The sequence below is a fragment of the Somniosus microcephalus genome, chromosome 2 (assembly GCF_052327205.1).
Source record: "Somniosus microcephalus isolate GS21.2 chromosome 2, FLI_Smic_1.0, whole genome shotgun sequence".
NCBI classification, from domain to species: Eukaryota; Metazoa; Chordata; class Chondrichthyes; order Squaliformes; family Somniosidae; genus Somniosus; species Somniosus microcephalus.
The window spans coordinates 6,798,463-6,824,610 of record NC_140988.1 but is presented as its reverse complement, the minus strand read 5'-3'; the positions used below and the strand labels follow the sequence as shown (position 1 = coordinate 6,824,610).

The following is a 26,148-nucleotide window of genomic DNA, read 5'->3' as shown; positions in this document are numbered from 1 at the left end:
CCCGCCCGCCCGCCGCCGCACGTGTCGGTGGGTTGACTCGCCTGCCTGCGTACGCGCCCCCGCCCTCTGTACGTGCTGACGCCACGCGCAAAGCCTGCCTGCATCAGGGCAGAATGCAAAAAAAAACCCAACAAAACAAACCCAGCAGCTTAAGCAGTGAAGGGGATTAACTAGATTATAGACCTCTCCCCTTTCAGTGGCAACCGATGCATGTTTCAAATTGCAAAAAAAAAAGTTTGCAAATTAACCAGCAGGGAGGATAATAATTGGAAGAATTTTGTAATGGAGAAAATTGAGATAATTTTCTTTTAATATATGTTTTCTACACCAGACGTCTTACCAGAAAGACACACACAAGCCAAAAACAAATAGCAGAGCGGAATAACAACAGAAAATGCTGGAAAAACTCAGCAGGCCAGGCAACATCCGTGGAGAGAAAATAGAGTCAACGTTTCGGGTAAACGCTTTGTCAAGACATCCGTGCTGGGGAAATTACAGCAGCGACAGCTTATGATCTGCAAAGGTGACACAAATCAAAACCTATAGACAGAAAGGACTTACATCTCTACAGCGCCTTTCACACAACCTCAGGACGTCCCAAAGTGCTTTACAGCCAATGAAGTGCTTTTTGAAGTGTAGTCACTGTTGTAATGTAGGAAGCACGGCAGCCAATTTGCGCACAGCAAGCTCCCACAAACAGCAATGTGATAATGAGCAGATAATCGTTTTTTTTAGTGATGTTGATTGAGGGATAAGTATTGGCCCAGGACACCATATAGAAACATAGAAGATAGGAGCAGGAGTAGGCCATTCGGCCCCTCGAGCCTGCTCCGCCATTCAATGAGATCATGGCTGATCATCCAAATTCAGTACCCTGTCCCTGCCTTCTCCCCATATCCCTTGATCCCTTTAGCCTTAAGAAATATATCTAACTCCTTCTTGAATATATTTAATTAATTGGCCTCAACTGCCCTGTGTGGCAGAGAATTCCACAGGTTCACCACTCTCTGGGTGAAGAAATTCCTCCTCATCTCTGTCCTAAATGGCTTACCCCTTATCCTTAGACTGTGACCCCTGGTTCTGGACTCCCCCGCCATCGGGAACATCCTTCCTGCATCCAGTCTGTCTAGTCCGGTTAGAATTTTATGTTTCAATGAGATTCCCTCTCATTCTTCTAAACTCTAGCGAATACAAGCCCAATCGCTCCTCATACGTCATTCCTGCCATCCCAGGTATTAGTCTGGTAAATCTTCGCTGCACTCCTTCCATGGCAAGAACATCCTTCCTCAGATAAGGCGACCAAAACTGCACACAATACTCAAGGTGTGGTCTCACCAAGGCCCTGTACAACTGCAGCAAGACATCCTTGCTCCTGTACTCGAATCCTCTCGCTATGAAGGCCAACATACCATTTGCCTTCTTAACCGCCTGCTGCACCTGCATGCTTACCTTCAGCAACTGGTGCACAAGGACACCCAGGTCTCGTTGCACTTCCCCTTCTCCCAATCTATTGCCATTCAGATAATAATCTGCCTTCCTGTTTTTGCCACCAAAGTGGATAACCTCGCATTTATCCACATTATACTGCATCTGCCATGCATCTGCCCAATCGCCCAACCTGTCCAAATCACACTGGAGTTTCTCTGCATCCTCCTCACAGCACACACGCCCACCCAGCTTTGTGTCATCTGCAAACTTGGAGATATTACATCTAGTTCCCTCATCTAGATCATTAATATATAATGTGAATAACTGGGGTCCTAGCACCGATCCCTGCGGTACCCCACTAGTCACTGCCTGCCACTTGAAAAAAGACCCGTTTATTTCAACTTTTTGCTTCCTGTCTGCCAACCAGTTCTCTATCCAAGTCAGTACCTTACCCCTAATCTCATGTGCTTTAACTTTGTATGCTAATCTCTTATGCGGGACCTTATCGAAAGCCTTCTGAAAGTCCAAATACACCACATCCACTGGTTCTCCCTTATCTATTCTACCAGTTACATCCTCAAAATATTCCAGTAGATTAGTCAAGCATGATTTACCTTTTGTAAATCCATGTTGACTTTGTCTGATCCTGTCACTGATTTCCAAGTGCTCAGCTATTACATCCTTTATAATGGACTCTAGCATTTTCCCCACTACCGATGTCAGGCTTACCGGTCTGTAATTCCCCGCTTTCTCCCTACCACCTTTTTTAAATAGTGGGGTAACATTAGCTGCCTTCCAATCCATGGGAACTGTTCTTCTTCAAAATAGTGCTATAGGATCTTTTATTTTTTAATATATTTTTATATATTTGTTCATGGCCGGCATTTATTGCCCATCCCTAGTTGCCCTTGAGAAGGTGGTGGTGAGCCGCCTTCTTGAACCGCTGCAGTCCGTGTGGTGAAGGTACTCCCACAGTGCTGTAGGGGAGGGAGTTCCAGGATTTTGACCCAGCGACGATGAAGGATCGGCGATATATTTCCATGTTAGGATGGTGTGTCACTTGGCGTAACTTGGAGGTGGTGGTGTTCCCATGCGCCTGCTGCCCTTGTCTTTCTAGGTGGAAGAGGTTGCGGGTTTGGGAGGTGCTGCCGAAGAAGCCTTGGCGAGTTGCTGCAGTGCATCTTGTAGATGGTGCACACTGCAGCCACGGTGCGCCGGTGGTGGAGGGAGTCAATGTTTAAGGTGGTGGATGGGGTGCCAATCAAGCGGGCTGCTTTGTCCTGGATGGTGTCGAGTTTCTTGAGTGTTGTTGGAACTGCACTCATTCAGGCAAGTGGAGAGTATTCCATCACACTCCTGACTTATGCCTTGTAGATGTGTTAAGGCTTTGGGGAGTCAGGAGGTGAGACACTCGTGGCAGAATACCCAGCCTCTGACCTGCTCTTGCAGCCACAGTATTTATGTGGCTGGTCCAGTTAAGTTTCTGATCAATGGTGACCCCCAGGATGTTGATAGTGGGGGATTCAGCGATGGTAATGTCCATCTGATCCAGAAGGCAGATATTTTGTTCCCGAGTGAAGATCATATTGTTTTCATTGATCAGTAAATGCTTCTCAGTTAATCCAATGTGTGATCAATTTCTCCAATAATTATCAGCAGATCCAAATGAATTTCAATAACGCAGTGAATTCTGAACAGTTGTAGCCCAGAATTCACCACGTCATTGAAACTAATTTGGATTGGTTATTAACTATTGGCAGAATTGACGTCTCAGTGTTTTGGACATTCTCTAAACGATAACCCGTCTTTTCTCTCCACAGATGCTGACTGGCCTGTGCGCCTAGCGTTTTCCATTGGTGTTTAAGATTTTCAGCATTTGCAGGGGTTCCTTTTGCATTTTATTGGCCTAACAGTTTTACTGGCGTGTTAAGCTTTTGTTAGAAATTGTAGACCAGCATAGATACCATCTGAATACATTTACCCTTCTGTAGCATGTCAGCAGGTTGGCATAAATATTCCACGTGGTAGAAAAGCAAACCCACTGAGACTGAACATGAATAATTGGAGGGACTGGGAAGGCTTTCTAGTTAGAATTGGAAGTGATAAACGAATAAAAGATGTGAGAACAGTTAATAGTGACACATTGATTTCTCAATTTCCCATGCTGGCCAGTCAGCAGGACAACTTAAAAATAATTGTGGAATTTAATTAAATTGATTTATGAAGGTAAATTGAGTTTGATAACTGTGTTTCTGATATCTCCTTATGTGGCTCGGTGTCAAATTTTGTCTCATAATCGCTCCTGTGAATCGCCTCGGGACGTTTTAGTACGTTAAAGGCGCCGTGTAAATGCAAGTTGTTGTTACTGCAATTATCATGTAGAAACATAGAAGATAGGAGCAGGAGTAGGCCATTCGGCCCCTCGAGCCTGCTCCGCCGTTCAATGAGATCATGGCTGATCATCCAAATTCAGTACCCTGTCCCTGCCTTCTCCCCATATCCCTTGATCCCTTTAGCCTTAAGAAATATATCCAACTCCTTCTTCAATATATTTAATGAATTGGCCTCAACTGCCTTCTGTGGCAGAGACTTCCACAGGTTCACCACTCTCTGGGTGAAGAAATTTCTCCTCATTTCTGTCCTAAATGGCTTACCCCTTATCCTTAGACTGTGACCCCTGGTTCTGGACTCCCCGACCATTGGGAACATCCCTCCTGCATCTAGTCTGTCCAGTCCTGTCAGAATGTTATAAGTTTCGATGAGATCCCCTCTCATTCTTCTAAACTCCAGTGAGTATAAGCCCAATCGACCCAATCTCTCTTCATACGTCATTCCTGCCATCCCAGGTATCAGCCTGGTGAATCTTCGCTGAACTCCTTCCATGGCAAGAACATCCTTCCTCAGATAAGGTGACCAAAACTGCACACAATACTCAAGGTGTGGTCTCACCAAGGCCCTGTATAACTGTAGCAAGACATCCTTGTTCCTGTACTCAAACCCTCTCGCTACGAAGGCCAACATGCCATTTGCCTTCTTAACCGCCTGCTGCACCTGCATGCTTACCTTCAGCAACTGGTGCACAAGGACACCCAGGTCTCGTTGCACTTCCCCTTTTCCCAATCTATTGCCATTCAGATAATAATCTGCCTTCCACACTGTGTCTTACACACTGAAAAGACTTGCATTTCTCCAGCGCCTTTCACAACCTCAGGATATCCCAAAGCGTTTTACAGCCAATGAAGTACTTTTAGAAGTGTCATCATTGTTGTAATGTAGGAAACGCAGCAGCTAACTTGCGCACAGCAAGCTCCCACAAACAGCAATGTGACAATGACCAGATAATCTGTTTTTTTTTTTAAGTGTTGTTGATTGAGGGATAAATATTGGCCAGGACACCGGGAAGAACTCCCCTGCTCTTCTTCCAAACAGTGCCATGGGATCTTTTACATCCACCTGAGAGGGCACCTGAGGCTTCGGTTTAACATTTCATCCGAAAGACGGCACCTCCGACAGTGCAGCGCTCCCTCAGTACTGCACTGCACTGCACTGCATTGTCAGCCTAGATATTTGTGCTCAAGTCTCTGGAGTGGGACTTGAACCCACCAACCTTCTGACTCAGAGGATGAGAGTGGCATTGAATGGCGGAGCAGGCTCGAGGGGCCGAATGGCCTACTCCTGCTCCTATCTTCTATGTTTCTATGTCTACCCACTGAGCCACGGCTGACGCATCAATATGGTGGCGTGTTTGTATTTGTGCATTTGCAAGAAAGTGTGCAGGGAAACTACCCCCTAAAATACATGGCTGTGTGTGTGGTAAAAGTCTAGACCTGCTGTGGGAACACGGCCAATAAGATTTCCAAAATAGAAAATGCTGGAAATACTCAGCAGGTCAGGCAGCACCTGTGGAGAGAGAAACAGAGTTAACGTTTCAGGTCATAAGAACATAAGAAATAGGAGCAGGAGCCGGCCATTCGGCCCCTTGAGCCTGCTCCGCCATTCAATAAGATCATGGCTGATCTTCTACCTCATCTCCACTTTCCTGCACTATCCCCATATCCCTTGATTCCCTTAATATCCAAAAATCTATCGATCTCTGTCTTGAATATACTCAACGACTGAGCCTCCACAGCCCTCTGGGGTAGAGAATTCCAAAGATTCACCCCCCTCTGAGTGAAGACATTTCTTCTCATCTCAGTCCTAAATGGCCGACCCCTTATTCTGAGACTGTGACCCCTGGTTCTAGACTCCCCAGCCAGGGGAAACATCCTCCTTGCATCTACCCTGTCAAGCCCTGTAAGAATTTTGGATGTTTCAATGAGATCACCTCTCATTCTTCTAAACTCGAGAGAATATAGGCCTAGTCTACTCAATCTGTCCTCATAGGACAATCCCCCCATTCCAGGAACCAGTCTGGTGAACCTTCGTTGCACTCTCTCTATGGCAAGTATATCCTTCCTTAGGTAAGGAGACCAAAACTGTACACAATACTCCAGGTGTGGTCTCACCAGGGCCCTATATAATTGCAGTAAAATGTCTTTATTCTTATATCAAATCCTCTTGTAATAAAGGCCAACATACCATTTGCTTTCCTAATTGCTTGCTGTTCCTGCATGTTAACTTTCAGTGATTCGTGTACAAGGACACCCAGGTCCCTCTGAACACCAACATTTCCCAATCTCTCACCATTTAAAAAATACTCTGCTTTTCTATTTTTCCTACCAAAGTGGATAACTTCACATTTCTCCACATTATATTCCATTTGCCATGTTCTTGCCCACTCACTCAGCCTGTCTATATCCCCTTGAAGCCTCCTTGCACTCTCCTCACAACTTACATTCCCACCCAGCTTTGTATCATCAGCAAACTTGGATAAATTACATTTGGTCTCCTCATCCAAATCAGTGATGTAGATTGTGAATAGCTGAGGCCCAAGCACTGATCCTTGTGGTACCCCACTAGTTACAGCCTGCCAACCCGAAAATGACCTGTTTATTCCTACTCTCTGTTTTCTGTCCGTTAACCAATCCTCAATCCATGCTAATAGATTACCCCCAATCCCATGAGCCCTAATTTTGTTTAATAACCTCTTGTGTGGCACCTTATCGAATGCCTTCTGAAAATCCAAATACACCACATCCACTGGTTCCCCCTTATCTATTCTGCTAGTTGCAACCTAAAAAACTCCAACAGATTCGTCAAACACGATTTCCCTTTCATAAATCCATGTTGACTCTGCCCAATCCTATTATTATTTTCTAAGTGCCCTGTTACCACGTCCTTAATAATAGATTCTAGCATTTTCCCTACTACTGATGTCAGGCTAACTGGTCTGTAGTTCCTGGATTCTCTCTCCCTCCTTTCTTAAATAGTGGGATTACATTTGCTACCTTCCAATCCGCGGGAACCATTCTAGAATCTGTGGAATTTTGGAAAATGACAACCAATGCATCCACTATCTCTATAGCCACCTCTTTCAAAACCCTAGGAGGTCGGCCATCAGGTCCAGGGGATTTATCAGCTTTCAGTCCCATTAATTTCTCGTGTACTTTTTTTTTTACTAACACTAATTTCTTTCAGTTCCTTCAGTCGATGACCTTTTGTTAGATGCTACCTGACCTGCTGAGTAGTTCCAGTATTTGCTGTTTTATTTCAGATTTCCAGCATCCACAGTATTTTGCTTTTGTATTAAGATTTCCAGTTTGATTCATAAGCACTCCCTCAGTACTGCACTGGGAGTGTCAGCCTAGATCTGTTTGGTGCTCAAGTCTCTGGAGCGAGACTTGAATCCACAACCTTCTAAATCAAAGGCGAGACTGCGACCAACTGAGCCACAGCTGACATATGCTGTGGAATACAAAGAGCTGGCATTAAGTGCTCCTTCTGTATTGCAAACTATGTTCTATGATTCTATCAGAGGGGAGATGAGGAGACATTTTTTTTACTCAGCGTGTTGTTGTGATCTGGAATGCACTGACTGAAAGGGTGATGGAAGCAGACTCAATAATAACTTTCAATACTGGAAAAGGAAAAATGTGCAGGCCTATGGGGAAAGAAATCTGGATAGCTCATTCAAAGAGGAGCTGAATGGCCTCTTTCTGTGCTGTATGATTCTACGATATTTGTGATGTTTAATCTTGTAAAATTTACATACAGCTCTGCAAAAGATACTTGGCACTTGCAACTTTACTCCGTCTTTCTGCATACACTAAAGGTCATTAACATTGGGAAATATAAACTTATTCCATAAATGTTTACTTAAAATATTAACAATGCAGGAAACTCTTTTAACCGGCACCTAAAAAAAAATAACCGGAAATCTCTGTTAACCGGCAAAATTCAGGAGTAGGTTCAGGTAAGTTTTACTTCATATTAGTGGCAGTTCCTGGATCTGTGGCTGTGTAACTGGGGTTCCTGCACTTGTTGCTAAGCAACAGGGACACTTGGTCTGTGGCCGGAGTTCCTGCATATGTTGCTAAGCAACAGGGAAGCCTGGATTTGTTGCTGTGTACGGAGCTCTCGTACCTTTTAACTAGACCTCTCTGTAATCCGGACTTTTTGATAAACCGGCACCACGCCGGTCCCGTCGGTGCCGGATAATAAAGAGTTAGCCTACTTGTAAATGAGCTAGACTGTGAAAAACGATATTGGGCTGTGTTTGCTGTAGCAGGGCATCTGAGGGCGTCTGTGGTTAGACGCACCCCTTGCAAGTTTAGGTTCTTCAATTTTTTTTTGCGTGGGAAGTTGCTGAAAGTGCGAGCTGATAACGTCGCAGCGAAGGGTAACCAGGCATCCAGGACCCGAGTGAACAGGGAAAGCAACTGGGTATCTCCTTAACCAATCAGACTGAAGGATTGTGAAATGAACAGCGACAGGACTGAGAAATATTTCCCAATGTTAATGACCTTTAGTGTATGCGGAAAGTCTGGGTGAAGTTACATGAGTACAAAGTATCTTTTGCAGAGCTGTACCATGTCAGTAAATTCTACTAGATTAAACATCTGTTTTTTTCCCACAAATCGCAGTGTTCAGCACCATTCGCAACTCCACAGATAATTAAACAGTCCATGCCCGCATGCAGCAAGACCTGAACGACATTCAGGCTTGGGCTGATAAGTGGCAGGTAATATTCGTGCCACACAAGTGCCAGGCAATGACTATCTCCAACAAGCGAGCGTCTAACCACCGCCCCTTGACACTCAACAGTATTACCATCGCCAAATCCCCCACCATCAACATCCTGGGGGTCACCATTGACCAGAAACTTAACTGGACCAGCCACATAAATACTGTGGTAACAAGAGCAGGTCAGAGGCTGGGTATTCTGTGGCGAGTGTCTCACCTCCTGACTCCCCAAAGGCTTTCCACCATTTACAAGACAGGAGTGTGATGGAATACTCTCCACTTGCCTGGATGAGTGCAGCTCCAACAACACTCAAGAAGCTCGACACCATACAGGACAAAGCAGCCCGCTTGATTGGTACCCCACCACCACCTTAAACATCCACTCCCTCCACCACCGGCGCACCGTGGCTGCAGTGTGTACCACCTACAAGATGCACTGCAGCAACTCGCCAAGGCTTCTTCGGCAGCACCTCCCAAACCCACAACCTCTACCACCTAGAAGGACAAGGGCAGCAGGCGCACGGGAACACCACCACCTCCAAGTTCCCCTCCAAGTCACACACCATCCTGACTTGGAAGTATATCGGCCGATCCTTCATCGTCGCTGGATCAAAATCCTGGAACTCCCTCCATAACAGCACTGTGGGAGCACCTTCACCACATGGACTGCAGCGGTTCGAGGCGGCTCACCACCACCTTCTCAAGGGATGGACAATAAATGCCAGCCTTGCCAGCGATGACCACATCCCAGGAACGAATACAAAAAAAACTTAGAGTGGGTGAACTCAAATGTCAAATCAGGTACAGAAAGAGAAATAAAGAGGGAGAGAAAGATTGAATGAAGAGAGAAAGGAAAATATTTTTTTTAATTTACATTTTTAAAACTCCAGCAATTAAAACCTGAAGGAATGAGACTCCACACTTGTAATGGTTAATTTTCGGTGCCAGAGGTTGTTTGGCAGTAATTAACACTTATCACATCATTAAAAGAGCACTTAGACTGAAATGGACAAGACCTAACTTTCTGTGGCGAGTTTAGTTCGTATCTACCGCGCAAATACAGCAACTTCACGCCATTCAATGCCTTTCAATGGTGAGTCAGACAGCAAGATGCCGTTTTCGAGAAGCAACTCGGACAGGAACTTTTGGATTTCCGCATTAAACCGAGCCTCTGCCTCTTGCCTGTAGTTGCTGTAGCGTTTGTGGAAAAATAACAGCGAACGTCATTAGCCTCACCGTTATTTGGACAGCAAATTATGGCCCATTATTTCAACTGAATTGAAATCAAAACACTATCACAGTTATTCAGAACAGAGGAAAAGAGACTTGCATCTGATTCAGTTATTATCCTGCTGCTCAATCACTAAAGAACATACTTGCAATTCAATAGCACCCACAGAATGCCCCAAAGTGCCTCAAAGGCAATGGATAATTTTTGAAGTGTAGTTGCTGTTGTTTTGTAGGCAAACCTGGCAGCCAATTTGCGCACAGCACGGTCCAGCAAAGTCTGAAAATCATGTGCAAGGGTTAGATGATGACATGACTGTGCTCAGGTGTGATGCCTCCTTCTGCCTTGGTCAAAGGGGTTGCTGACCATCACTGTGCAGAGCAGTGGAGAGCCATACATAGCTCAGGCGATGCAAGTGATTCTTCCATTGTCCATATGGCAAGAAGTTAGGAACGGTGAAGGAGCAGAGAGATTTGATGCCCCTGTACAGAAATTGCCAAAAGCTAGTGCACAGGTACAAAAAAAACCCACAAAAAGGGTAATGGAAATTTGACCTTTATCTCCAGGGGCTGGATTACAAAGGGGTGGAAGTTATGTTCCAGCTGCACAGAGCTCTGGTTAGACCCCACCTGGAGTGACTGCGTTCAGTTCTGGGCCCCGCACCTCAGGAAGGATATACTGACCTTGGAGGGGGAGCAGCCCAGATTCACCAGAATGACCCCGGGGGCTAAAAGGCTTAAATTATGAGGACAGGTTGCACAGACTGGGCTTGTATTCGCTCGAGTATAAAAGATTAAGGGGTGATCTAATTGAGGAGTTTAAGATGATTAAAGAATTCGATAGAGTCGTTAGAAACTACTGTATTTCCTCTGGCGGTTCGGGGGGGTGGAGTCCAGAACGAAAGAGCATAACCTTAAAATTAGAGCCAGGCCGTTCAGGAGTCACGTCAGGAAGAACTTCCCACAAAGGGTCAGTGGAAATCTGGAACTCTCCCCCAAAAAGCTGGGGGTCAATTGAAAATGTCAAAACTGAGATTGATAGATTTTTATTGGGCGAGGGTATTAAGGGTTAGGGAACCAGGGCGGGTAGATGGAGTTAAGAATCAGATCAGCCATGATCTAATTAAATGGCAGAACAGGCCCGAGGGGCTGAATGGCCTCCTCCTGTTCCTATGTCCTTATCAAAGTGTCTTGTCACAATGCTCCAGCCACCATGAGGTGTGGGGCAGGCTTGATGGACCAGCTGGTCTTTTTATACCCATCAATTTTGTACCACACGCTTTCTGAAGTGATACAGTGATGCCAAATGAGCCACACCATGAAGGTCCCGGTGCCGATTCCTGCTCCATGATGACTTAGCTAGAGTCGCAGGAGGTCACGACCTCAGATACCAGTGTCCCCAGCTATGTCTCGCTGGAAATGTACATGATGGATGCTAGGTGAGGACAACCATCTCCTCCCCTCCCTCTGCCCTTGTTGAATAGCTTAACCCTCCCTGTCTAGTCTCAGACATGTCAAATGGCCATCTAGGTGAGGTGTACAAGGTAACTAACACCCATGGACAAGCCAAACCTTTTAGGGGAGTAATAAAGCAAGACGATTGAAAAGGGGAAAAAAGAATGGCAATGTATTTAATTCATTTTAACTCATCCACAGGGATGCAAACGAATACAAAAGCAAAGTACTGCGGATGCTGGAAATCTGAAATAAAAACAGGAAATGCTGGAAACACTCAGAGGGCTCGATTTTCCAAGCCACGAGGAGGCGGGAGTGGGGGGAAAATTGCAGAATCGGGGGGGGCAGGAACCCATCCCCGCCTTCAACCCGCCTCCGTGCCAATGTCCCAGGAGGCGGGTATCCGACCTGTGCTGGGAGCCGCCTCCCCGAGGTGGGAAGGGGATTAGTGCCAATTAACTGCCTATTAACAGGTAGTTAACAGGCAGTTGTTTGCCTAATCCCTATTTTTAGCCCTGAAGTGTGGGCTTCCCGACGGCTCCGAACCACGCCAAGTTAGCGAGGCAGACCGTCGGTCTGAAGGGGTTGGAGGGGTCGAGATGTCTGGTGTTCAGGTGAGTGATGGGTGCAAGTGTGCAGAGGTAAGTGTGTGAGGTAAGTGTAAAGTGTTTTAATAAGTTTTACTTACCTTTACTTTCTCCTGCAGGCTTCCTTCCTTCAGTTCTCGGGAGTCCCTCAGCTCACCGGCACAGAAAGCAGAATGGCCGCTGAACTGTCAAAAGCTGCAGCCTCTGCTTTCTGGTCTGGAGAGCTTTCTAACTGAGTCTGAGTAGAAGGATTCAAGTTAGAAGACAGATTGTCAGTGTTTGACTGCTTCACAGAGCTGTCAAACGCTGATTTTTCATCTGTCAAAAGCTCTTGACAGATGAAATGTCAATCACTGACGTCACCAGTAACCAGGTGTCCCTTAATTGGCCTGCTGAGCCCGCTGGGCGGGCTTAACAAGGTCAATCAAGGGAAAATAGCGTGGGTTGGCCACAAGTCGATGGAGGCGGGACTACAACCCAAAAAGTGGGAGTTCCCGCCTCCAAAAGCTCCCCATTGACAAAATCGAGCCCTCAGCATCTGTGGAGAGAGAAAGAGAGTTAACGTTTCAGGTCAATGACCTCTCGTCAGAAAGTTCTGATGCTTCGCCACTGACCTCAAATAACAGGCCATTGCGTTATCGCATTATTGACTACAAGAACAGCCTGCATTTATATAGCACCTTTAACATAGTAAAACATCCCAAGGTGCTTCACAGGAGCGTAATCAAAAAAATTTGACAACGGGCCACATAAGGAGATATTAGGGCAGGTGACCAACAGCTTGTTTAAAGAGGTAGGTTTTAAGAAGCGACTTAAAGGAGGAGAGAGAGGTGGAGAGGTTTAGGGAGGGAATTCCAGAGCCTGGGGCCCAAGCAGCTGAAGGCACGGTCACCAATGGTGGAGTGATTAAAATCGGGACTGCACAAGAGGCCAGAATTGGAGGAGCGCAGAGATCTCAGAGGGTTGTAGGGCAGGAGGAGATACAGAGATAGGCACACATTACACACACACACTGTTTCAACTCAGACACTATGGGGGAAAAATTCAGTTGGTTTGCACCTCCCGTTAGCGCCTTAAGAGGGCGCTAATGGGGCACAAAGCAACTAGCACCCGGGCACGGCGATATCTGCGCCTCTCACGAAATTGACCGGACATTTTGCAGCGGCGCTAAACAATACCGCCCCGATCTCCTGAATACGCAGATCTTGCCGTCATTCGAGCATGCAACGCTCTTGTGGCGCCCCGGAATGGAAATTGAGTGGCGCCCCCATCCTTTCCGCCTGGCGCAACCAATGACAGGTAGGCTGGAACGCTTCCCAGTCGTTGGGGGGGCGCTATTTAAAGGGGGCCTCTTCCTGGCTTTTTCTGTGGTAAACATTTTTGCACCACTTGTTCTGAGAGAGATATTCTGAGAGAGAGAAAGAGAGACTTCAGCATTGAGTCAACGCTGTGTGAAGTAGTTTTGGCTACTGAGCATAACTTTGCAGGTACTTTGTTTTTTGACCTTCATAACTTTGATTGCCAAGCGACTATGGGGGCTGATTGGGGGCGTCGTCCTGCGCCAGCAGAATCGGAGGCCACAGAGACGTAGAGAGAGAGTGGCAATCATGGCCAGACGGAGGAGGGCCAACAGGCCTCTGTACAGGAGACCTTACCCTCCCAGGGTATTTCGCCAACAATTCTCCTACGTTAATATGAGCCGTGTTTGCGAAGGCTGCGCTTCAGCAAGGGGGTGGTCACTGAGCTCTGCCACCTGCTGCAGCCAGATTTGCAGCCTCAACTGAGGACCAGGACGTCTCTGTCGGTGGCAGTGAAGATCACAGTGGCTCTGAATTTTTATGCCACCGGCTCATTTCAATCAGCTACTGGGGACATCGCCAGTATCTCCCAGTTCGTGGTCCATTGTTGCATCCGTCAGGTCACAAATGCCCTCTATAAAAGGAGACAAGAGTACATCTCTTTCCCCATGACCCCGGCCAAACAGCATGAATGCGCAATGGGCTTTGCGAGGATACCGGGCTTCCCCATGATGCAGGATGTCATTGACTGCACGCATGTGGCTTTGCGTGCTCTGCATGAGAATGCAGAGGATTTCCGCAACCGAAAGGTGTTCCCTTCCTTAAACGTGCAGTTGGTCTGTGACCACAGACAGCTGATACTCGCCGTCAATGCCCACTATCCTGGCAGCAGCCACGATGCATTCATCCTGCGCCAGAACTTTTCCAGGCACCGCATCACCCACGTGGTTGGCTTCTCGGGGACAAGGTATATCCACTGTGCACCTGGCTGATGACACCGCTCCTTACGCCCAACACCCCTGCTGAGCTGCGGTACGAGAGCCATCTCGCTACCAGGAACATCGTTGAGCACACAATCGGCGTGCTCAAGCAATGGTTCTGCTGTCTGGACCACTCAGGAGGAGTCCTGCAGTACTCGCCTGAGCAGTCTCCCTCTTCATAGTTGTGTGCTGCATAACCTTGCAATCCTCAGGACCCAGCCAATGCCACCAGGCCTTGGAGCACCACCAGAGGAAGAGGAGGAGGATGATCATCAGCAGCACCAAGGCGGGAGGGAGGCCCACAATGTAGAAACTGGAAGGGCCGTCCGTCAACATCTGATAGCAAGCCGCTTCTAGGCCCCTGCTGAGGAAATAGCTTCTGCCATTGAGAACAACATGAATGAAACAAACCCGCAACCCCTAAGCCGGCCAAGGCAGCAATGATTCCAAAGACCAAACACGTACATTTTGAATACAAAAACTTATTTATTTTACAAAACTCATCATTTCCTCATGACAAACTAATAGAAAGAAACACAAAAAAAGTAATTAACATAACTGGCCCTCACAACCTGGAGATAATGTCCAAAACACTGAACAAAAGTTTGACCACGAACCTCAGCCTTTAATAAAAAAATGACCAACATTTTGTCACACCTCCTACTTTTTGCCCTTCGAGGGTGATCTCCTTCCCTTGCACACTTCCCCCCTTCCCACCCTACTGCTGCTCCGTAATGGGACCCCAGTGGTTGCAGCAAGGCTGGTGGAAGGCTGCTGATTGTCAGAAACTGAGACTGCAGATGCCCTTGAGGGACGGCCTCGACCAGCTCTGGGCCTGGAGGGCCCGGCTGCAGACAGCACCAACTCCGCATGGGCGGCAGCAGTCTGTCCTACAGGTGGTGGTAAGTGCAGTGGAGAAGTGACAGTGCTGGCAGCAGGAATGCTGTCATCCTGAGAGAGGACAGCAACTCCCTGCTCGACCGACACACTGGCACTCCCAAGGGGCAGCACTTCAGCATCCGGAGCAATCTGCTGGAGCACAGATTGCTGGCCTGCTGCAGCGCGGTGAGAGCCCCGGGGAAATGTGTCCGACCCAGCGAGGATGGCAGCAGTCAGTGCTCGCGTGGCCTCAATCTGAGTCTGCATGAAAGCAGTCAGAGATGGGGTCATGGCAGCCAGTGACTGAATTGCAGCACTAAACATTTGTGTGGCATCCACCTGTGCAGCACGCAGAGTGCTCCACACTCCTTGCCAGTGATTCAGTGTGCATGTCCACCGCCTGGGTGTTCATTTCAGCGATGAGCCGCTCCTCCTCTGCGTCCAGTGCAGTAGGACTCACTGGCATACTCTCCCTCCGGGGAGAAGGCCCCCGAGCTTCCCTACCCCCATCGCTTTGCTGCAGCCCGCTGGGTTCTGGAGCTTCACCCTCATCAGACCCGTCCCCCCTGCTCCCCTCCAGGGAAGGCTTGTTCCCAGTGTGGGCATGGGCTTCCTCGGGAGAGGGTGGCGCTGATGCTCCGGCTTCATCTTCCTCCTTGCCTGCAGCTTCACTCCCACTGACAGCTTGAGGGCCCGTCTCCTCAGCTGGTGAATCACCATCTGAAAGCAGGGAGGTACAAGAGTGGCTTTAGCATGAGGTGAGGGTGGCAGTAAGGGAGGAATGAGTGCGGCGATTTAGTAAGTTGCATTGAAAGTGTCAAAGGCTGGTGTTGTGAGGGACAAGTGGAAGGAGAGAGGACAAAAAGGTGATGATGACCTTACCATTGCTGTCCAGAACGGGGTCGGCGTCTCCAGTGGTGACGGGACCGATCACCCGACTTGCCACAATCCTCTGGACGTGCGCCTCAAGATCGCTGAAGGGTTGCAGCTGAGGCCGCCCTCCACCCGTCCTAGGGTTGCAAAGGGGTGGAAAGTTTTCGGTAAATTTCCGGAAATTTTCCATGGGAAGTTGAGCTTGGGAATTTTGCCCAAAAAAGCACATGCTAGCATAATATTGTTTTTTTTTGTATTTTTCATTTTTTTTCAACAGGCCCTCTCTTAAAATTACTAACAGAGATGGAATCTTAATTAAAAGGAATTTCTTAATCAATATATGTTTATCTTCTTACTTGGCTTGTTTTAATAATTATAAATTTTGTGTGTGACGGTGAACAAATGTGTCCTGATTGGTTGGATGAGTGAATGAGCGATTAGCTCCCTCTATTGGTGATGTAGGTCATGCTTCCACCACATGGAGCACCAGGAAAAATTTACTCACCATGTTGCAATCGTGCTGATCGACCACAGTTCGACACAGAAACGAATGCCCTTTATTTTTCTGCATAGAACAATGCCACGTTTACCGTCGGATGTGTGGAAGCATTTTACCCCAGGCATTAAAGATGGAAAGACTGTGTACATGTGCAAACACTGTACAAAGCCATATGTAAAGAATGCCACAAAGATGCAGCAGCATTTATCCAAATGCAACAACTTCACTCAAAGCTCACAGCAGTCAGCCCAGAGTTCCTCTGCTTCCATTCAAGAAGATGATGGTTCTCACTCAGCATCAGGCTCCTTATCATCAGCAACTCCTGGCCCACTTGGAAGGTTCTTTGATACAATGGATAACCATAGCCAGAAGAATGCAGATGAGTGCCTTGCTCGAGCTGTATATGTGACAGGCTTACCCCTCATGCTCACAGCCAATGTGTACTGGAAGAGATTTTTCAATGTTATTCACTCTGTATACTGTCCTCCCACCAGACATGCTTTGTCTACTTATTTGCTGGAGGCTGAGTATAACAGAGTCCAAGGAAAGCTCAAAGAAATGATAGAAATGGCAGACTGTGTTGCAGTTATCTCAGATGGGTGGTCAAATGTACGAGGGGAGGGCATCATAAACTACATTGTCTCCACTCCTCTCCCAGTGTTCTTCAAGAGCACAGACACGAAGGACAACAGACACACAGGCACATACATTGCTGATGAGCTGAAAGCGGTCATCAACGATTTTGGATCACAAAAGGTCTTTGCAGTAGTTACTGACAATGCTGCGAATATGAAGGCTGCTTGGGCTCAAGTGGAGGAGACCTACCCTCATATTATGTCTATTGGGTGCACAGCTCATGGGCTCAACCTGCTCCTCAAGGACATCATGGGTTTGAGAACCATGGAAACACTGTACAAGAGAGCCAAGCAAGTTGTTAAATATGTCAGGGGAAAACCGGTAGTTGCAGCAACCTACAACTCCGAGCAAATGACAAAAGAACAAGAACACCACACTGAAGCTGCCCAGCAACACTAGATGGGGTGGCATTGTCATAATGTACAACAGCCTTTTGGAGGGTAAGGAGTCACTGCAAGAAATGGCAATATCCCAGTCTGGGGATATGGAAACCACCATCAAGAAAATACTGCTGGACGATGTGTTTTGGGAGAGAGTGGTTAGCAGCCTTAAACTACTCTCACCAGTAGCATCTGCAATTGCTCAGATTGAAGGAGATGACGCTGTCTTGTCAGATGTTCAGGCTTTTTGCTGATTTAAAAGAACAAATCAGCATTGCCCTGTTATGTTTGACATTGGGGATAGGTTCTCGATTGCCTTGGCCTGAGCACATGGAGTTTGATAGTGCTGTTATCATTGTATTGTGTATAGGTATTCGATTGCTTGTGCCTGGAAGTGTGTGTGTGTGGCAGCCATGATAAAAGCAGCATGAACTGAACTCTGCTTGCGGTCTCTGGATTATCTTTGCAAACGCAACATTTGGCGACAAGGATGGCTGAAATCTCTCTTCCACCACCTCCTCCCTTCCTTGCACTACCAGGTGAGCCCCCGATCCCATGGGTTCGCTGGTTACAGTCCTTTGAAACCTACCTCATTGCTCTTGGACTAGAAACTGTGAGTATGGCTCGGAAAAAGGCACTGTTATCCCATTGCTTGGGAGCGGAGGGCCAGCGTGTTCTTGGGACATTATGCACAGCAAACTCAATTCAAACGTATGATGTGGCTGTGGCCCTGTTAAGCACACACTTCTCTGCCCCACAAAGTGCCCTCCTGCGGCGATTCATTTTTAGACAGCGTCACCAACTTCCCGGCGAGTCGGTGCATCAATACTGGCTAATTTGAGGGGGTTAGCTAGCTCGTGCAAGTTCAGTGCGCTACAAGATGAGATGGTGCGTGATCAACTAATAGAGCACACCAATAACGTGAGAGTGCGTGAAAGACTGTTACTCGAGTCCGACGATCTGTCGTTGTCACAGGCAGTCAACATTGCCTTTCAAGTGGAGTCTGCAGCCAAATGTGCAGCGAAACTAGCACACACAGTGACGGCGACCTCGGCCCCGACAGCCCTGACACGGTAATGCTCGCGCGACGGCAGCAACGTGCGCTACCGCGGCAACAGTGTGGAAACTGCGGATCTCGTTCACATGCTACCAGAGCGCAGAATTGCCCCGCGCGCGGCCAAGCCTGTCGCAATTGTGGAAAACAAAATCACTTTGCCAAGGTCTGCCGCTCTGCTCCTGTTGCTACAGATGAACACTCTCAGTCCTCAAGCAGTTGGCCTATAATTCACAACGTGAGCTCTGGGCCAGTAGTGGCTTACAAGTCATGCACAATTAACCTGAATGATGTGTGCATCCCTCTGTTATTGGATACCGGTGCCAGCATCTCACTGCTGAATGTGGACACATTCAAACGCTTTTTCAGCTCCCTGCCACTCTCTGCGCCCTCCACTGCCCTTTGCGGGTATGGTAATTCGAAAATTGGACTAGTGGGCTCAGTCAACCTCACTGGAACAAAAGTTTTGCCAGATCTTTGTTTTCATGTGGCACGCCAAGGAGCTAACCTGATGGGACTGGATCTTTTCACTGACCTGGGTTTTTCTCTCTTGGACACCGGCGGGTCTGCGATTCTGCACGTCGCCTCACCGTGGCGCCAAACATGGCCAGCACTCTTCGAGGGTCTGGGCTGCCTGACTGCCTTCACCCACCAGCCCATGGTTGACTCCACCGTTACCCCTGTCATTCAGCCACTGCGCCGCATCCCGCTTGCTCTCCATGACGGGGTCACAGCTGAACTAAAGCAGCTACTGGAAGCTGGCATCATCGAACCAGTTGATGCCTCCCCATGGGTCTCCAACCTGGTGGTCGCAACGAAAAAGTCAGGTGGTCTACGCGTCTGTGTCGATCTTCGAGCAGTGAATAAGGCCGTAATCCCTGACAAATATCCACTGCCCACGTCAGAGGAACTCACAGCGCAGTTCTATGGTTCCATCCTGTTCTCGAAACTGGACCTTCGACAGGGCTATCTACAGGTTCCCCTCCACCCCAGCAGCAGGGACTTCGCTGCTTTTGTGACACATGCTGGCGTCTTTCGGTACACCAGGATGCCATTTGGACTTAGCTCTGCACCCAGCTGCTTCCAAAAGGTGATGTCCTCTGTGCTCGCGGGCATTCCTGGGGTGGCCATCTACCTGGATGACATCGTCGTGCATGGGCCCTCGACCTCCACTCACGACGAACGCCTTCGCAGTTTTCACGGCTCTAGCAAAACACAAGCTCACACTGAATGGCGAAAAGTGTGTCTTTGCTGTTTCAGAGATCGAATTTGTGGGGTTTCGGTTGTCGGCTGATGGTATATCCCCACTCCAGTCAAACGTGGATGCCATTCACAGCATCCCAGAACCTAGCTCTGCAGCACAGGTTGCCTCCTTCCTTGGCATGACTGGGTACTACCTGAAGCTTTTGCCCCAGTACTCAGCCACCACTACGCCAGCTCCTGTGAAAGGATGAGCCCTGGGTGTGGTCACAAGCCTGTACGGAAGCTGTTCGCCTCCTCAAATCGCAGCTCACGTCGCCTCCAGTGTTGGCTCACTTTGACGTCGCCAGCCCCACCCTCGTCACCTGCGACGCGTCCGCTGCAGCTGTGGGGGCGGTGTTATCGCAGATACAGAATGGAGTGGAGAAACCAATCGCCTTTGCCTCCCGTGCCCTCAGCCCCACCGAACAGAAGTACTCAGTAGGCGAGCGTGAGGCGCTGGCGTGCGTCTGGGCATGTGAGCGGTGGCACCTGTACACGTATGGCCGTGCCTTCACCCTGCGAACCGATCACCAGGCTCTCACTGCCCTGATGTCGACATCCGGCACGGGCCACAGACCACTACGTCTACACCGCTAGTCTGACCGCCTCCGCCAATACAACTTCAGTCTCCAGTTCACACCAGGACGTGACAATGTTGTTGCAGATCTGCTCTCCCGCACTGTCTCTGCCCCAGCCCCACTCGTCGGGTCTGACCATGTGGAACAGGATATCGTCCAGATGCTGCACACGCCTCTCCAAACCACAGTCTCTCTCCAGGAGCTCAAAGAGGCCTCTGAACAGGATCTGGCCCTCTCACAGCTGTGCACCTTCATCAGAGATGGCTGGCCTCACAAGGTGCCTGAGGAACTGTCTGCCTACTCCAGAGTTAAGGAGGAGCTCTCCTGCTCGAATGACTCCTGTGTTGCACGTGGGCTCTGCACTGTGGTCCCAAGTGCCCTTCGTGCGCGTGTTTTATCGATGGCGCACGAGGGCCACTTGGGCATAGTGAAGCTCAAACAACGATGCCGAGACCTAGTGTGGTAGCCGGGTATCGACAGGGAAATCGAGGCCCTGGTCAAGGACTGTGCAGCCTGCCTTTTAAGTTGCAAGACTGACCACCAAGCTCCTCCACCCCTGCAACCCCTTGCCTGGCCCTCTCAGCCCTGGGAGCACCTGCAGCTGGACGTCTGCGGGGAGATCCATGGTGTCCCCCACCATCAACGGTTCCTAGTGGTGACCTATGACCTGCACTCAAAATGGCCAGAGGTCACTGCCGTGGGCTCCGTCACCTCTCTGGTCATCATTGATATCCTTGAGTCCCTCTTCTCCCGCTGGGGGCATCCAAAGGCCATCACCACAGACAATGGCCCCCAAATGGTCTCTTCGGAACTCTCCTCTTACCTTGAGAGCAAGGGCATCCGTCACACAGCGTACTACCACCCCGAGTCAAATGGGGGGGTGGAGCGTTTTAACCAGACACTGAAAAATGGCCTCAGAGCACACCTATCCCAGGGGTGTGCGTTTGACAAGGCCCTCCTCCACACACTGCTGCACTACAGAGCCTCCCAGCATTCCACTACAGGGGTCTCACCCGCATCCCTTATGCTAGGCCGTGAGCTCATGCTGCCCCTTGGCAGGCTCCGCCCCTCGCTAGCTCAGAGCCCTGCTCCACCGGCTCAAGCCACAGTCGCTAGACAGCAGGAGAAGATGAAACTCCGCTTCGACCAGTCGAAGAGGGCCAAGGCACCCAACATCTCAGTCTCCGATTGGGTCAGAGCCCGCAGGCCTCACTGCAATAATAAGATGGCGTCATTCTGGTCCTCCCCTCTCCAAATCAGCCGCCAACTTGGACCAGCCACTTTCTGCCTCACTGACGGCTCTCAGTGGCATGCCAGCCACCTTCGGAAGGTGCCAGCACCCCCTGATGCGGGATTATACGGACCTAATCCCCAAGCCTTACCCCCAGAGTGGCGGGATGCATATGTGGCTCAGCCAGCCAACCCCCAAGCAGATGTTGTGCCTCAGCCTGCTCCTCAGCAGTCCCCACTTCAGCCTGCTCTTCACCAGTCCGCACCTCGGCCTGTTCGTACACGTTCTCGCCCTGGCCACCTACAGGACTTTGTCACTACATTTCATGTTTGAAATTCTGTGAAGGGGGAGGAAATGTTATGTCTGACATCGGTGATAGGTACTCGATTGCCTTGGCCTGAGCACATGGAGTTTGATAGTGCTGTTATCATTGTATTGTGTATAGGTATTCGATTACTTGTGCCTGGAAGTGTGTGTGTGTGGCAGCCATGATAAAAGCAGCATGAACTGAACTCTGCTTGCGATCTCTGGATTATCTTTGCAAACGCAACATGCCCTACCCACATCCCTGCTGCTCAAAGCAGAGGAGAAGGCAATTGTTCAATTCATACAGACGTGTCAAGAATTTTGTGTCAAGCCGATTCATGCTGCAGCATACATGCTGGACCCAAAGCATGTTGGGAGACCAATACTTTCTGGAGAACAGATCAACAACGCTTACAGTGTGATTTCTACCCTCTCAGGCCACCTCAATCTGGACGTGGGCAAAGTTCTGGGAAGTCTGGCAAAGTTCTCTATCAAGCAAGGTCTTTGGAATGGGGACGGGATATGGGAATCATGCAAGTATATCAGTGCACATACCTGGTGGAAGGGACTTTGTGCATCTGAGGCCCTGTCACCCATTGCATCGGTGATACTCCAAATCCCAACTTCATCAGCGGCCTCTGAACGAAACTGGTCACTTTTTGGGAATACGCATACCAAGGTGCGCAACAGGCTGACTAACAAGAGAGTGGAGAAACTGGTGGCTATCCGGGCGAACCTACAACTTATTGAGCCAGATACAGAAGTGTCCACCACACAGCTAGACAGTGACACAGAGGAGGAAATGGACACGTCAGAGCCAGAGTCAGAGAATCAGGAGGAGCAATGATGAGTAGAAGACTCAGAAGACTCATGAATAGAAGACTCAAAGGGACAAAATAAGGACAAATTACAGACTAAATAAGCTGACGCTCTTTTTATTTTATTTTAGATGGGTCTTTTTTGTAGGGGTTCAGTAAAGTTAAAAATTATAACCTAAATAAAGTTTTGAAAGCCTGTTTTTATTTGTATGGAACAGTATGTCTATTTTGATGACAAAGACAAAAACCATCAGTGTGCAAAAAAACCTCAAAATTCCCGTAAATTCCCAAAATTCCTGAAAATTCCCATGGAAAGTTTCCTCTTTTAAAAATTCCTGGAATTTTGCAACCCTAACCCGTCCGTTGCTGCTGTCTCCTATTATGAGATAGCTTGGCCTGCAAGAAAAAGGACAGCGTCTGAATAAATATACAGCCATGGTCTTGGCTGATGTGCCTCCCATAGGTGAATAGCCCTTACTGTATGTAGCCATGGTCTTGCCTGATGTGCCTCCCATAGGTGAATAGCCCTTACTGTATGCAAAGTGTGGAATGTGCGTGTGTGTTTCATGAGAGGGCCATAGGTATTGGATGAGTGTTGGGCATTGGGGTTTTAAGACCCTCTGGCCATAGAGTGAGGTTGAGATGGAGGGATGGAGAGGTATTGAAAAACAGCTACTCACCCTGACGACCCAAGTGAGGTCGTTGAACTTTTTTCTACATTGTATATGGGTCCTGGGCACCATGCTCCTGGAGGAGACGCTCTGTGCCACCTCCCTCCACACTCTTCTGTACTCGCGCGGCAAAGGCCTCCTGCCACTCTCTGGGTACAGTATTGATCTTCTGCACTCCACTGCGCCAACCAGAGCCTCCAAGGCCCGCTCGCTGAAGCGCTGTGCTCGCTCCCTGGCCCTCTCCATAGTCCTTGGCTGCAAGATTTAGCCACAGGTCTCTCCAGGCTGAGATTCAAGGCTGCAATGAGCAGGGTGTGGATGGAGAGCAAGATCGACCCTCCCCTTTAAGAACTGTCCGGCGCCAGTGTGTCTGTGTTCCATCGCTAACTGACAGCACCTGCGCTGCGCCCGCGCTCTGAGGTAGCGCCTCGCTCCTCGGCCTTTGCGCCTTAAGACAGGTGTGTAGCGACTGATTTAGGGCTCCAATCACCTCCAGGGGCGATAAAAGCCAAGTGTGCAGTCGGAGGCGATAATTAGCGCCAGGCGCTAAACTTTGCGCACGGCCGATAATCGCGCCCCAAACGGGGCGATGCTGAATTTTTCCCCGTGAATGTTGCAGCCAGTTTATATTGCACTCCAGGTATGCACATACATTGCATCCTCAACAAAAGTCATGAAAATTCACAGAATGTTTTACTTCACTACCACAATCACCGCCAACAAGGTGATTGCTTTCAAATTAAACAGGTTATGAAAATAATTTGCAAAATATATTTTCCCAAAAATATATAATTAACCATACAAAATTAAACATACTTTTGTCTTTCCAAAAGATTATCAAACAGTATTTTCAGTTTAATTATAAGTACGGTATTTTACATTTCAAAAGTACAAGGTATATATAAAAAAATGATAGTATTCTCGCTCATACATAACTGTACCACTGGATGGCAGTATACGGCAGAGCAGCATGGAGTTTCCAAAGTGGCATCAAAGCACAAAAGATGTCTTGCATTTGTCAGGAATAGCAGCAATAGAATCGATCATTTACAATGCTTTCTAACTAGGGTTGCCAACCCTCCCGGATTGCCCTGGAGTCTCCAGGAATTAAAGATTAATCCCCAGGACACTGACTGGGAGCAAAAACCTGGGAGAAAAATCATATGGGGGGGGGAATAAAAAAAATTGCGTTTTAAAATGTTTCAACACTCGGGTAGGGAAGAGTGTGATCGCTTTCCGATTGGCCGTGGGAAGGCGGGCCACCGCAAGGATGGATGTGTCGGGCGACCAATGGTGGGGGAGTTTGGTGGCGGTTGGATGCAGGACATCATGTGGTGAAATCTCCAGGAATATATCCAACCAGACTTGGCAACCCTACTAACAAGGCATTCTGAAGTACAGAGAAGGCCTCTCCTGTAACAGGACCAAAAGACATATCTTTATTTTTGATAGGCATGGCATAAAGCATCTCAGAGGCGAGACACTGCAGTTGAAGGCAGCTTGGTGATTCGCGTACACAGGCACAGACCGCTAAACGCAACTTTCGTTTATTAACTCGCTGATCATTCATCGTTTATTAACTCGCTGATCATTCACCCACGAGAGATAATTTACCAAAATTCAAACAAAAAAGTATCAGTGACAGTGAATGAGCTAGGGCTCCTCTCCAGTACAACTTACAAAAGGTCCTCAGACCAAAAAAAAGGAACTCAGTTGGTGCCTACTTGCACGATAACCCTATGAGAATTTCTTCATAAATCGGAGTTTCATGTAAGAAATAATCAAGAAAATGATCATCATCACCAGCAATGCCAAATGATTCTGCCACAGGCCCCATTCAGTCGCTTCAATTCCTTGTCTCGCAAGGTATTGCTCTCCAGTACATCTACAATACACAAGGCATCAAAACATGTTTATTCGGTCACAAAACAAATGTATTTATTAAGTATGCAGGTTTTGGTCTTCTGGTAATATCACCTGCCGCTGAACAAAAACAACATCTTGCATTTATACAGCGCCTTTAACGTAGTAAAATGATACCTGGGATGGCAGGAATGACGTTTGAGGAGAGATTGGGTCGATTGGGCTTATACTCACTGGAGTTTAGAAGAGCTTTTGACAGATGAAATATCAGCATTTGACAGCTCTGTGAAGCTGTCAAACACTGACAATCTGATTTCTAACTTGAGTCCTTCTCCACAGACTCAGTTAGAAATCTCTCCAGAACAGAAAGCAGAATGCTGCAACTTTTGACAGCTCGCGGCCATTCTGCTTTCTGTGCCGGTGAGATGAGGGACTCCCGAGACCTGAAGGAAGGAAGCCTGCATTGGTAAGTAAAACTTCTTTAAACACTTTACACACACCAAACACACTTACCTCTGCACTCATGCACCCATCACTCACCTGAACACCAGACATCTCGAACCCTCCAAGCCCTTCAGCCCGACGGTCCGCCTCGCTAACTTGGTGTGGTTTGGAGCCATTGGGCAGCCCACACTTCAGGGCTAAAAATAGGGATTAGGCCAAAAACTGCCCGTTAACTACCTGTTAACAGGCAGTTAATTGGCACTAATCCCCTTCCCGCCTCGGGGAGGCGGCTCCCAGCACAGGTCGGGTACCCGCCCCCTGGGAAACAGGCATGGAGGCGGGTTGGGCCTGCCCCCCGACTCTGTAATTTTCCCCCCACTCCCGCCTCCAAACCCGCCTCCACGGGGCTTGGAAATTCGAGCCCGATGTGTTTTTACGACAATCTGGTAGTTTCATGGTCACCATTACTGAGACTAGCTTTATTATTTTATCTTTTTTTTAAATTTCAGATTTATTTAACTAACTGAATTTAAATTCCCCATTTGAACTCGTGTCTCGCGGATTATTAGTCCAGGCC

At 48.3% G+C, this 26,148-nt stretch overlaps 1 protein-coding gene and 1 long non-coding RNA gene across 2 annotated transcripts in view; one reads left to right on the top strand and one right to left on the bottom strand.

The window, feature by feature from the left end:
- Positions 1-26,148, top strand: part of LOC147122519 (uncharacterized) — a 67,906-nt gene that overhangs the window by 484 nt on the left and 41,274 nt on the right. The window contains exon 2 of the long non-coding RNA XR_015080761.1: positions 332-523. This is a non-coding gene — a long non-coding RNA (uncharacterized LOC147122519). The remainder of the gene's footprint in view (positions 1-331; positions 524-26,148) is intronic.
- LOC147122518 (broad substrate specificity ATP-binding cassette transporter ABCG2-like) overlaps positions 24,081-26,148 on the bottom strand; it is a 96,401-nt gene continuing 94,333 nt past the window's right edge. The window contains exon 16 of the mRNA XM_086006128.1: positions 24,081-25,149. Coding sequence (XP_085862254.1) covers positions 25,002-25,149 — 148 coding nt within the window. The 3' untranslated portion in view covers positions 24,081-25,001. The remainder of the gene's footprint in view (positions 25,150-26,148) is intronic.